Consider the following 14008-nt stretch of genomic DNA (forward strand, 5'->3'; position numbering starts at 1 on the left):
GCTTAGCCCCTCTGCCCCTGCAGGTCGTCACGCTGTGGTACCGAGCTCCAGAAGTCCTGCTGCAGTCCAGCTACGCCACGCCCGTGGATCTCTGGAGTGTCGGCTGCATATTTGCAGAAATGTTTCGTAGAAAGTAAGAAATACCATTTTCTTTGTGAAGCTGCATTTCGCGGCAGCGTGGCGTTTCTGTCGTGTAGGCTCATGATGTCCAAACCCACATGCTGCAGGCTGCCGCTTCCGAGTCACCTGCCTTCCCGGTCCTTACAGCGTAGTGTTGTACACTGTAGCTTCCCGCTCTTGGAAACTCTGTTGGTAAATTCACACTCTGCTATTCTTACATTGGGATTGGTTTTGTTTGAGGTGATAGGACATGGTGCATGAGAAGCGGACGGTGGTTTTTTTTAGTGACTGAATACCCTCAAAGTAGACTTGATCCATTGGAGGAGGAATGGGACTGTTAAGGTTAAGGATGTGGGAATTTTTTAAAACAAAAATTTTGATGATCCAAATAGTTGAGGAAAGGCTACTTGGGCTGGAAAGGACGGACCAGGAGCATGTAGAATATTTTAATGCTGCCATATGGAGGAGAAACCAGACATTTCTGCACTATTGGGCAAAACTTGAACAAGAAAGTAGAAATTACAGAAATGAAGAATTTTGGTTCAAGGAGGGGGATCTGTCCACGGAGTCAGTTATCTGGAAAGTAGCTTGGGGATTGTGTGTTCTCACTGGGTGTACAGGGACCACCATGCACTGGCACTCAGAGGCTGAGCTAGATGACTTCCAGGGCCCCTGGAGTCTGCAAGTCTGTGATTCATTTGTTTGATTTTCAGGTCACACGAAATAGCCAAACAATATAATAAAGATCTGCCAGGAAAATAATCCATGCCTGGGTACTAAGTTCAGCCTGGTCAAAATTAAACAGCGAACCTAACCATAATCTAATCTCTATTTTTTTTCTGTTTTTATTTCCATGGGAAATTGTGAGTTGGGAAGCTGAGCATATTCCCATTGGACACACTATATTCAAAATGAAGCTCATAAGAAAAAGAAGTGGTCCATAACTGCTTGTTTGTGTTTGTTGTAGCCAAATGAAGTTTTGTACATGTAATAGAAACATCTAGAAGTCAGCCAGTTCATCAGTAGCCGACAGGATGTGATCATGGCAAGAACATGAGAGGATTCAGATGTTTGATGCAAGCCTGGTGTGTGCCAAGGATAGCACTGAAACTCTTCCCTTATGTCACCTTTTTTTAGGAGGTGTGAGGATGGACTGGTGCATCAAACAGCTAGGAAGTACCAGGGGTATGAGTCTTATAAATTCCAACCCAGTACTGTTGTTCTACCAAATAGGGAAGAAAAAGAGGGATATCAGACCCAGCTATGGTGTTTGCCAATTAGGCTAAATAGGTGGTGGTAAAAGCTTGGTCTCTGACTTGGTTGGAAATGCAGGTACCCAGGCCTTGCCACAGACTTGCAGAGTAGAAGAAGCCCTGGGACTGAGGTCCAGCAGCATGTGTCTTAACAAGCCCTCCACTTGATCCTAGGGGCACCCTCGGGGTGAGAGCCACTGAGTGAGGCGACAGTGCAGCCCGGGGTGGGCCCTTTAGAAAGGGCAGGTGCCAGGCCCCACCCTGCAGATGCTGCTGGTTCACTGTGGGGCTGAGGCCAGGAATTCCTCTCCTCTCCTCTCCTCTCCTCTCCTCTCCTCTCCTCTCCTCTCCTCTCCTCTCCTCTCCTCTCCTCTCCTCTCCTCTCCTCTCCTCCCCTCCCCTCCCCTCCCCTCCCCTCCCCTCCCCTCCCCTCCCCTCCCCTCCCCTCCCCTCCCCTCCTCCTCTCACTTTCCCTTCCCCTTCCCCTTTCCCTTTCCCTTTCCCTTTCCCTCCCTCTCTCTTTCTTTCTTCATTTCTTCATTTATTTGACAGGCAGAGAGACAGAGAAGGGGACAAACAGATCCCTCACCCACTGGCTCACTCCCCAAATGCCCACAACAGTGGAGGACAGGCCAAGCCAACGCCAAGAGCTGAGTGCGCAGTTCAGATCTCCCACGTGGGTAGCAGGGACCCAAGTAGTTGAGCCATCACCTGCTGGTTCCCAGGGTGTACATCGCCAGGAGGCTGGAACTGGAAGCAGATCAAAGCCTTGCACCAAGGTAATAAGCCCAGAAATAGTTGTGTGGAGAAGGGAGCAGTATCAGAAACCAATTCCATGTGCCTTTAAGGCCTAGGAATGAATCCAGGCCAATCACGTATCCTCCCTGAACTGGTTCCCTGTCTCCTAGGGTTCCTGCTGGTTCAGCTGTGACCCTGAATATGCCATGGGGTCTGACCCTTGTTCTGCTCAGCTCACACGTGGAGTTTCCTATGATACTACGCAGACAGCTAAACGTGGTGTGCCTCTTAACACCAGATGTGGTCTGGGGTCCAGTCCCCAGCTTAGCATGAATCTAACTTGACTTCCAATTCCATGTTGTCCCAGTTGAGAATTCACAAGCCACAGATCCCCTCATTGCTTTTGACTAATCCTAAATCTGGGAGTCCTGTCATGCATCCACTCTGCGTTCTTACTTTCTGCTAAGGCAGCGATTTCTAAATTTTGTCGTCTCTTTGTCACCTTCATTATTTTGGCATATTCTTATATGGCTAACCATACTGTCATTTGCTTTTCTTTTTTTTTTCTATGGTCCATATTTTTATTGTGTTGGAATCCACACAATTCAAAGTAGATGTTCTTTTTTTTTTTTTTCCCCCATAGGAGAGGCATGTCAATATCTTTATTTGACATTCAGAATCTTTCACAATTTTATCTACAGCCCTGAAATCCATCTCAGTTCACATATGGTAAATTCTAGCAAAATAAATTGCTTGCTAATCTTCTTACATGTTGCATCTACCTCCCTGTACATCTCTTTGCCCATAAATTAAATTATAAGTCCTTCTTCATTGGCTATAATGTTATTAATTTTACCTTTTTTGTTTATCTTTCTCAGATAATCCTCTCTTTTCCTGTTTTCTTTTTTTTTATTATAAACACTTTTATTTAGTGAATATAATTTTCCAAAGTACAGTTTAGGGTGCGGGTGGGAGGGAAATTATGGGGGGAAAGCCATTGCTTTTCTTTTTAACCTTCAATTTACTTTTTCGTTTAGCATCATCCTAAACAAAACTTATGAGTGTAAAATCAGACTTGGTGAGCCACTTCTTCAAAATAAATATGTGGGCCCAGCCCCAGCAGTTGCAACCAATTGGGGAGTGAACCAGCAGATTCTGTCTCTCTCTCCCTGTCTCTTTAACCCTTGACTTTCAAATAAATAAATCTTTATTTAAAAAAAAAAAAAAAAAGAAGAAAGAAAAGCAGAAACTTAGTGTGCAAAAAGAAACCTGGTGTACATTCATCCCCTGAAATCATGTCACGTATTGTCAGTGGTACGTGTTACATGTTGGAAACCCTCTCCCAGGGGCTAGCCTACGAGTAACTTCCTGGGTGGCTACCATAGGCATGGCCCACTTGTCGAAGGGTAATGTAAATCCCAACAGAAACTGGAGGCGGTCCTGACACCTGAGCGGAAGTAAGTGCTATGCAGAAGTCTAAGGTGCTGTGAGTGCGTATGATGAGGAGTCTGTTTTGAAGGCTGGAAGGCAGGGTTGACCTTCCTTAGAGGTCACATCCTAGCTGTTTATGTAAAGTCTTCAGGGAGTAATTGTTGATGCACCTGCAAGGCTCACCAGCCTCCATAACCTGGAAGAAGTAAAGGAGCCCAGGGAGTTACCCTTGCCCTGAGGGTAGCACTCAGGCTCCTCACGGGTGTTCTCTCATTCAGCCCGCACTCGGGGCTGTGAGCTAGAGATGGCCACGGCTAGGTAGGTATGTGCTCCCAGCTATTAGCTGGCCAGGTCTGAAGCCAGGTCTGTCTGACCCCACAGCCTTTTACCTGCTACTCTGCCGTGTGTCTCTCCTGGCTGTTGTTGGGCCATATTCTTTATCTCGGATGATTTATGGATTATTGCAGTGTTGCAACAGTGATGCTTTAGAGAGGTGAGAAGCAAGTCACATATTTAATAGCTCTTATTTTTAGGTCTCCAACATCAGAAAGGTTGACCAGGTCTCTGTGCTATTATTAGGAGATACATGCCTTCTAACTGAATACCTAGGGAAAAAGAACTCCATCAAGAGTGTCTTAGGGCAGATGGTTGACAAAGAGCCAGAAAGTTTGAGCACCATCTGTCACCATTATCTGGGTTTAATAATTGCCCACACTGACCCAAAGAAGCCTTCTACAAAATGGATTAGAGCTAGATTTTTTATCTTCCTTCTTTAACACTTTGTGGATAATCCATCTTTACTCCTGATTGAGTTATATGTCAGCACTAACAAATGTTATGAACTTGATCAGTAGCCAGCTCGTCAGCTTGAAGGATGGGAGTAGATGGATGCATGGATGGGATAGACTGCTTTCTAACGACGTGGCAAAAAGAACTCACCATGTGAATTCTCCAGGCATCTATGGGTTGCCTTATTATCCTGCTCAGAACTGTTGTCTGTGGTTTCAAAGTTACGGGGTTTTCCAGGTTGTAGCAAAGTCAAAAAAAGAAAATTATATTTAAAAAATAAGATTTGCCGCTAATTCTGTGAATATGGAGATCATGGTAAACAGATAGTAATTCTTAGAAGTTCTGGGTTGCCAGCTCTGCTGATCCCTAGCTCGGAAATGCCAAGTAGTACAGGAAGACCATAACAAATGCAGTCACTGTTAGCAGGCAACTAAAAAGGCTTTGTGATTACATTGCTCCTTGTCTGCTCTGTGGGCTTGTCATCATTGGTTTCCATGAATTAAACACCCAGTAGCTGAGAAATTGTCCTTTGTGGCTCGGTGGTCAGTAAGCAAGTGTCTTTAAAAGGTCATTGAGTGCCTTGCCAGTTTTCCCTTTGGTTGCTGTGTGGGTGCTCCACGTCTGAGCACGGTCTGTAGTGACTTCAAGGAAATGAGGTGCTTAACTCGGATCTGCACATCAGAGCACCAGAAGCACTCACCTGGGAGGAAACCCAGCACCTCAGGTTAGGTCAGGACAGGTGTCAGTAGCATCCCCTATCAGAGTGCCTGATTCAAGTCCTGGCTCCTCCTCTTCTCCTCCAGCCTCCTGCTATACACACTCTGCGAGGCTGCAGGTGACAGCTCAGGTACTTGGGCCCCTGCCACCCACATGGGAGACCCGGATGGATTTCCAGGCTCCTGGCTTCAGCCTGGCCCAGCCTCAGCCATTGCTGCCACTGGGGAGTGAACTATTACATGGAAGATATTTCTCTCTCTCTCTCTTTCTCCCTGCCACTCTTCTTCCCTCCCTCCCTCTTTCCTTTTCTCTCTGTCACTGTGCCTTTCCAATAAATTTTTTTTTTAAAAATTACTGAAGGCAAGACTTGCCCTGTGGACACTGTATCCTCCTTGGGAAGGAAATTGCACATTCTTAGGCTTCTGCTGGTGGCTTGATTCTGCCAAAGCCATCAGCTTCCTTTAAAAGGTGAAGAGAGGGAGAGAGACAAAGAGAAAGACCACATGCTCTCTTCCATTTGTGGATTCATTCACTAAATGGCCTCAACAGCCTGGGCTGAGCAACCAGGCTGAAACCAGGAGCCCCGGAACTCCATCTGGGTCTCCCACATGGATGCAAGGGCCCAAGTATGTGAGCCATTTTCCACTGTGTTCCCAGGTGCATTAGCAGGGTTGAAAGCAGAGCAGCCAGAACCGGAACTGGCACTCACGTGGTACGCTGGCATCCCACACTGCAGCTTAGCTCGCTGCACCACAGTGCCAGCCCTGGGACCAGTGATGTGTAAGCGTGGAGCCACTCCAGAGTAAGGAAGTGTTGCTGATGGGAGTGCTCTGCACCTGGGAGGAGACGGCTGCTCCAGGTCCTGACTGACTCCACACCATACCACTCTGCTTATTCTCTCCCTGTCTCCCTAGTCAGTACTTAAGCAGTCAGCGACCCCTTGATGAGCTCAGGGACGTCATGGTCCATTAGCAAGAAAGCTTTGCTTACAGACAGAAATGAGGGCGGCTGCGGCACAGGGGCTGGCGGCATTTGTCATCGGGCTTCTGGTGGGTGTGTCCACCGCGCCGTCCATGCTAGGACATCGCCTCCTGCCGTGCCCACAGTCCCACAGTCTCTGACCCTCCCAGCCTGACTGCAGATTCCTGAGCGCTACTCTCCTTTCAACCCAGCAGTCTCTTCTCCACATCCTCACTTCATCCCTGTTCTTTTCTTTTTAATTTTTTAATTTTAATTTTTGATTAGTTTTTAACAGATTCAATGTGGTTTGCAGATAGAGTACTAAGAACATAATGGTGTTCCCTCTCTCCCTGCTACCCTCTTTCCTTCTCCCTGTCTTTTTTTTTTTTTCCCCCACTTTTGAGATAACACAGGTGGAGGATTGGCCAAGTGAGCCGCGGCACCAGCCCCAACATCATCTTACCTGCTAGATGAAGTCAGTCCCTGCCATTCCACAGACTTCTAAGCACCCTCGTCATAGCCTAGGGAGTGCACAGTCCTCCTTGCTCCCACGCTGAGCTTTGATAGGTGTAGTTTTCTTCCCTCTTTTTTCTGTATTGGGCTTTTGTGATTCTAAAACATTGGAGTGGGTAACGTTCAAAGTTCACTCCAATTCTGGTGCTCTTTTCTTCTGGGTACAACTGTGTCTTGGTCATTTCTGGAACTCTGGACATATTTAGCACAGCTCACGCTGACAGTCTATGACAGCTCCTGTGCCCTGCCCCGAGCACTTGCTCTGCATTGTTAATCTTCCCAAGTGTCTCACACCAGGATTCCACATCTAGTCACTGGCAGAGCTTGAACTCAGAGCTTCGTGATTTCTAGTAGCTACACTGAGCTTTAAATGAATTGCACAGGAAAATTAGGCAAGCATAACATGGATAACTAGAATAGTGTCATTTCAAGATATAATGAACATGAATGAGGGTTTTTAATGGTAATTCTTCAAACTCTTAACACATATGTTACACTAACAGCTGTCTCAGTTTGAACTAGCCACATTTCAAGAGCTTAGTAATGACAGTGTGGCTCTAAACCATCAAGGAAAAGGATTCATAAGCTTGCCATTTGTGGGGCAGGAGGGAGGAGATGAGTCAGTGCCCCTCTGTCCTAGCCTCATTGGTTTCTCATTCTTCCATCTCCTACAACACTTGCAGAAACAAAAACAGTGGCTGAGGAAAGGATCAGGTTAGGAGATACCAATGCTACCTCGCCTTTTAAAAAAAAGATACCAAATGACATAGGAGTATAAAATATGAATATTTCCTTGTGTACTGCATCCAAAGTATAACCTCTTAGATACACTCCCACACCTTCTTTATTACAGACTCAGAAGTGTGCGTGTGTGTGTGTACACATTTGTTGTATACATAAATACATATGCGTACTGGTAAATTTCACAGAAATAGGCTTACACTGTACTCCTCTGGACATTGCCTATTCGTTTAAAAATTATGTCAATACATAGAGATCTAACTTACTTTCAAACTTTTTATTTGTGAGAAAGAAAGAGAGAGAAAACTCCCTTCCACTGCTTTACTTTTCAAATGCTAAGAATGGCCAGGCCTGGGCCAAAGCTGGGAGCCAGAAATTCAATTCAGGCCTCTCCTATGGGGCAGCAGGAACCCAGCTGAGCCATCACTGCTGACTCTCAGGCTCTGCGTAATCAGCATCCAGAACTAGGAGTCAGATGTGGAGCACCAGCGTCTTAACCGCTGTTCTCGCATCTTAACCATCTGTAAACACCTGCCCCCAGCCCACTTTTAAAACTGTCCATTCACTGCATAATTTCTTGCTGCTGGGCATTTAGAGTTTGTTTGTTTGCTTGTTATCCTGTTATCAACAACATTGCAGTGAAATCCTTGGCCTAATTTTAGAATATTTGTCCAAGTATTTCTATATGGTGAATTTCAAACAATATTACAAGGTCAAACAACATGCATATTTTAAACTTTCTGCTACCAGAAGCAAACTACCCTTGAAAAAACTTCAACGAAATTCTGCTTTTAGCTTAAGGTAAGAAATAAGATTTTGTTAAAAGTCATTCAAGACCTCCTATGGAAACCTTGGCTACCTCTTCTAACCCTACTTAAAAATAATACAAAATGGAAGGTGTTCAGTGAATATGGTAATTTTATAAAGCTGTTGTTAAGCTTGGTTTGATGCACAAGAGACCTCTTTCAACTGTAAAATTCACCAGGTTTCCTTTTTATCAGCTGAGGAGTGATAGGGGAAGGAATCAACCTCATTTTGTCGGTTACAAAAAGCTTATCTTAGATCAAGTCCCAAGCAGTTGTGTAGACCGGTTTTTTTCAGCGCACAGGCAGTCCCAGGATCCTGCTGCACAGTTCAGCAGTGCCGAGGCTGGGAGACAAGTGTTGAGCGCTGGTTTCCTTCCAGGAGGGCCCTCTCCTCACCTCGTCTCTCCTACTCACTCAGCCTACACAGCTCATGCAGCATTTCTCCAGATTCTGTCCTCTGGGTCTACTGCTTGCAGTAGCTATGGAAGGTTTCTCCATCGGCCACTTCCTCAAGTTAGGAAAAGAATCAGATGAATCACTCCCAGTCTGCATGGTCTTCAGTCTCAGGTCTACCCAGCCACATCTTTCAACCATTGAGGTGGATTACAAATACTTGGTTTAAGGCAAGAAGCCACCCACTCCTGGCATAGAAAGGAGATCCTTTATACATTGAAAGCCAGTTCTTACTCCTCAAATCTCTGGTCAGTGACAAACTTGTCATTTCCTTTTTCTGATGAACAGGAGGTACTTCCCAGCCCCACACAATAAAAAATATGAGGCCTACACAAAATTGTTGTAGCTGGGACTTGGCGCTATGATCTGAGTTGAGTCTGGCCTTGGTAACTTCCTCAAAGCACGATATAACACTTAAATTTGTTGTTTTATAATGTTCGTGCAATGTGCTAGACAATAAATACAGTAAATAATATAAGTGATTTCAGATAAATGTAAATGCATGAGATTTTATTGTATTCCTGCATAATTTCCCACGAAACAGTGCCAAGGCACTAAAATACAACAAATGGTAGAATGTTATAAAAGGGCGGGCATTTGGTAAGCGGTTAAGATATCATTTGGGACACCTGCATCCCATATCAGAGTCCCTGGGTTCACCTCCTGGCTCTGCTTCTAATCTAGCTTCTCGATAATGCACACCCTGGGAGGCAGACTCAAGTGTTTGAGTCCCTGCCACCTGTGTGGGAGACGTGGTTGGAATTCCTGGTTCCTGGCATTGACCTGACCCCCCCTAGCTGGTGGAAGCATTTTGAGAGTGAACCAGCAAATGGAAGAGCTCTCGATGTCTTCAAATCAATAAAATAAATAAATAATTTAAAAAGAAAAAATAAGATAAGCTTATTTTTTAAATGTTGATAAAAATGGAATTAAAAGATAAATTAATTTTTTAAAAAGGGATGTGATAAAAAATTCTGCTTAGGTTGTAGAGATAATCTGTGGGTAACTCGATTTGGCCCACTGCTGTGGGATGGTGTGATGCTCTGTTGTCTTGCACTAAGAGTCTGCTTCCCATCTGGCTTTCCTGGGGTAGCTGGAGAAGCTGATGTCTGGCAGTACTTGAGTACTAAGAAGCACTGAGCATTTTTCATATAGAAATAAAAAAATAGTACCTGATTTCCTTTCAGCTCACCCATCATCTTCTCCCTCCTGTTCCCTACCTCTCTACTTTTCTTTCTCTTCTGTCCTCTCCCTCTGCCTCTCAGTCTTTCTCTTCTTCCCATCCTAATCGTAGGAAATACAGAGCATTCAGCATGGTCGTCTGATAATACACAATAGTATTGGATTTGTGATTTATTGCCCCTAATTTGCATGCTAAATTAAATTTACAGATGTTAGAATTTCCTTCTAGACAGGATTAAGAGTTAATAGCTTCTTAGGGATGTGCGTACATGCATGGGTGCACACGCACACACACTTTGAGAATGATAATATGAGAACAAAAGATGCTGCAGACACGTGGACTGTATTTACTTGGAAGTTAGAATTTTGCAAAGGTCCATTCAAAATATCAGGTTTATGACAGAAATTAGTTTTGTTTTTTTTTTTAATTTAAGGTAGACAAATTTTCAGGAATTCATATATACAGATTCAGGAACATAGAAACAATATTTCCCACCCTCCCCTCCCTCCTGCCCATGCTCCCACCCTTCCTCCTCCTTCCTCTCCTATTCCCTCTCTTAATTTTTATAATGATCTACTTTCAGTTCAGTTTATACTCAATAAGATCAACCCTATGCTAAGTAAAAAGTTCAACAGATACTAAGAAGAGGAAAACACTGTTCCTCAACAGTGGAGCAAGGGCTGTAGGAGTCATGGAATCTCAAACTGTGAAGGAAGCTAGATTTTAGTTCTGACTGCTTCCAGGTCTTCTTTTATCACTGGTATATTTAGAATTTGCTGGACATTCCCCGTCCAAAACCTGGGAGGAGATCCAAAACTTTGGAAGTCAGGCAGCAGGAGTCTGCCATATGTGTGGGTGCTGCTACCAGCCATTTGACTGGTAATTTGATGTACTAGTATTTCAATATTCAGAAGGAATTTGGAAGGCAGTTGCTCTGTTTTGTTGGTCAAAGTCATGTTGAATTATCCAGGTATCATTATGCAATGAAGTCAACTTCATAGGTAGTTAGTTATGTGGTATACAACCCCATTAAAGATGATACTGAACTTAGTACTCAGACATCTCACATTTTCTCAGTGATGCCTTTTTAAAAAGATTGTCTGTTTAACAGCTTCTTGTTGCAGTACCTCTTAATAGATTTTAAATGATGCTTACTGCCCCTCTCAATTTCTCACTAAAAAGACAAAAACATCTAATATTAAAAACTAAGACTGGGCCGGCGCCGCGGCTCACTAGGCTAATCCTCCGCCTAGCGGCGCCGGCACACCGGGTTCTAGTCCCAGTCGGGGTGCCGGATTCTGTCCCGGTTGCCCCTCTTCCAGGCCAGCTCTCTGCTGTGGCCAGGGAGTGCAGTGGAGAATGGCCCAGGTGCTTGGGCCCTGCACCCCATGGGAGACCAGGAAAAGCACCTGGCTCCTGGCTCCTGCCATCGGATCAGCGCGGTGCGCCGGCCGCGGCGGCCATTGGAGGGTGAACCAACGGCAAAGGAAGACCTTTCTCTCTGTCTGTCTCTCTCTCTCACTGTCCACTCTGCCTGTCAAAAAAAATAAAAAATAAAATAAAATAAAAAAACTAAGACTGGCAGTGAATTGATTTTCAAAACTATTTTGGCAATCTCCATGCAGCTACAATTGGACTTAAAAAAATAAAAAAGATTTATTTATTTATTTACTTGAAAGTCCGAGTTACACAGAGAGGAGAGGCAGAGAGAGAGAAGTTTTCCATATGATGGTTCACTCTCCAATTGGCCGCAATGGCCGGAGCTGTGCCGATCTGAAGCCAGGAGCTTACGGGTCTCCCACGTGGGTTCAGGGGCCCAAGGACTTGGGCCATTTTCTGCTGCTTTTTCAGGCCATAGCAGAGAGCTGAATGGGAAGTGGAACAGCCGAACTGGCACCCGTATAGGATGCCGGTGCTTCAGGCCAGGGTGTTAACCCGCTTTGCCACAGCGCCGGCCCCTACAAATGGGCTTTAAAACCTATTTGATGGCCGGTGCCACGGCTCACTAGGCTAATCCTCCGCCTAGCGGCGCCGGCACACCGGGTTCTAGTCTCGATCGGGGCGCCGGATTCTGTCCCGGTTGCCCCTCTTCCAGGCCAGCTCTCTGCTGTGGCCAGGGAGTGCAATGGAGGATGGCCCAGGTGCTTGGGCCCTGCACCCCATGGGAGACCAGGAAAAGCACCTGGCTCCTGGCTCCTGTCATCGGATCAGCACGGTGCACCGGCCGCAGCGCGCTGGCCGCGGCGGCCATTGGAGGGTGAACCAACGGCAAAGGAAGACCTTTCTCTCTGTCTCTCTCTCTCACTGTCCACTCTGCCTGTCAAAAAAAAAAAAAAAAAACCTATTTGATGACACAGGTTTGTTAGGTGCAGCTGGAAGTAAGAATACCCTCTTAATCCTTTCTCACTTCCCTTGTTGCAAATCCACAAGGTTGATTTTTTTCAGCTCAAAAAATGGAGAACTGCCCCACCGTGACTGCCAACGGAGAGCTCCAGGGTTCTGTTGACTGTCCTCTGTCATTAGTGTTACATCTCATTTTCTCTAAAAAACATGAGCAGAAAGGGGCCCAGGTTCTGGAGGTGAGAGGAATTAGGATGTGGGGCAGAGACTTGAGAGCAGTATTGGGTGAAACACACCACATATTAAAATCTAAGAGCTGCAGCTCAAGGAGCCTTCGGTGTTTACAGAATGGGCTGAAAGTGATGTCTGCTTTGTGTTGGCTACACGTTGTCTGGGTAGATTACTCCTCTTAGAAGAATGAGAAAACAAAGTGAACGAATGAAATGCTTGTAATTTTTGAAGAACTACTACTAAACAAGGCAAAGTAACATTATCCAAAAGACATGAAAAAAAAATTCTGAAAATAACTAGCTAGTGAAATCAGAAAATTCCCAAAAATCAGTAAATTAACACAAAAGAGTGCTAGAAGACATTCTCTAGATCAGAAACAAAGCCGCAAGAACTGAACGTTCTGGAGTGTAAAAACAGCAAATGGAGCTGAAAAGGGAGGTGGCCAAGTTGTGGAACGGTAAGAAAGCCAAGTACAGTGTGCGATTAAAATCTGACAGGAGGCGTGAAAAAGAGACTGCATGTAATATGGACTGGGAGCATTGATGTGAAAGACAAAACTGGAAGTTCTCACAGGATACAAAGGAAAGGAACAGAAGGTTTAAATGAGAAAATGACAAATATATAAGGGATAGAGAGTAGAAATCTGGCCTAAGAAGTTGATGGTCTTGGAATGCATTCATCTAAACCATAATTAAAGAGAGAAGCATGTTCCTAAACTGAGAAAAGAGGAGTATGCAGATGAGGAAGCCTTGCAATGTTTTGGAGAAAATCGTTGAAAAGAGGCATTGTAGTAGTTGGGATGCCCAGGGCTGTGCGTGCTAACTCATGTATGTCATCTTAGAGAATAAGGAGTGTGTTGCTTCGTGTGAATGGTGAGTCCAGAGGTAGGTGAGCTTTGGCTTGACTTGATCCCGTAGCAGTAGCTCCGAGTCTCTGAGAGGCCCTCATCTGTGCCGTGGCATCTCCAGAGATTCACCTGTGGCAATGGGTTGTCGTAGTTCCAGGTGTTAACACAGCACACCAGGATGCCCCCGTAAAGAATGCATTCCGTGCTGCGTCTGAGCAGGAGTCCAGAGGTGAACCCTGCGGACTGCTTTGGGACCTGCTCTTGAACCAGTAAGACCAGAGAAATGGACAGCATTCATCAGATAGATGAGAGTTTGAAGATCAGGATTCTGTTATGAGGTGAGCGAGAAAAATGGTTACCAGAGCCACAGCTCACAAAATCCACTCTAAAGAGAAACACAGAGCCCATCCTAGAAAAAAAAAGTTTGAGTTGCAAAGAGAAAGGCACACGTCCACAAGGATCCAAGAAATTTATTTTAATACCATACAAAAAGGAAAGAACGTCAGTCAGTTTTAACCAAAAGCCAGAAGAGAATAGAAAATTCCATAGCCTTGTAGGGGGAGCGTGTGTAACCCAAGCACTTCTCACTCAGCTGGGTTGTCTTAAATGTGTGAAGGCAACAGAGAGTGAGCAGGTTCAGTGGCTGTTGGTTGGTTGAATACCAGGTGGGCACACCAGAGCTAAGTGGGAGGGGGTGGAATTGAGCACACCGAGAAGGAGGCGCTGTGGTTTGTAGACCAGAGGGGTGCCCAGCAGGGTGGTAAACACATCCAGCGCCCAGCCCTTCCCAGAAGCTCGAAGGGTAACAGTGACGTCAGCAGGCCTCACCTGTTAGTACTGGCCATACTAATGACCCTAGAGGAATGTGGTTGGGTTAGTGTATTTT

At 45.3% G+C, this 14008-nt stretch overlaps 1 protein-coding gene across 6 annotated transcripts in view; it reads left to right on the forward strand.

The window, feature by feature from the left end:
• Positions 1-14008, forward strand: part of CDK6 (cyclin dependent kinase 6) — a 237500-nt gene that overhangs the window by 164320 nt on the left and 59172 nt on the right. For 4 of the 6 annotated variants that reach the window (XM_051853341.3, XM_002713805.6, XM_089316159.1 and 1 more), the window contains exon 5: positions 24-133. The exons of the other annotated variants lie outside the window; for them this stretch is intronic. In XM_051853341.3, the coding sequence (XP_051709301.1) occupies positions 24-133 (110 nt within the window). The remainder of the gene's footprint in view (positions 1-23; positions 134-14008) is intronic. 6 annotated transcript variants of the gene reach the window in all.

Source organism: Oryctolagus cuniculus, chromosome 16 (assembly GCF_051225735.1).
Source record: "Oryctolagus cuniculus isolate XC-2025 breed Fujian yellow rabbit chromosome 16, ASM5122573v1, whole genome shotgun sequence".
Lineage (NCBI taxonomy): Eukaryota > Metazoa > Chordata > Mammalia > Lagomorpha > Leporidae > Oryctolagus > Oryctolagus cuniculus.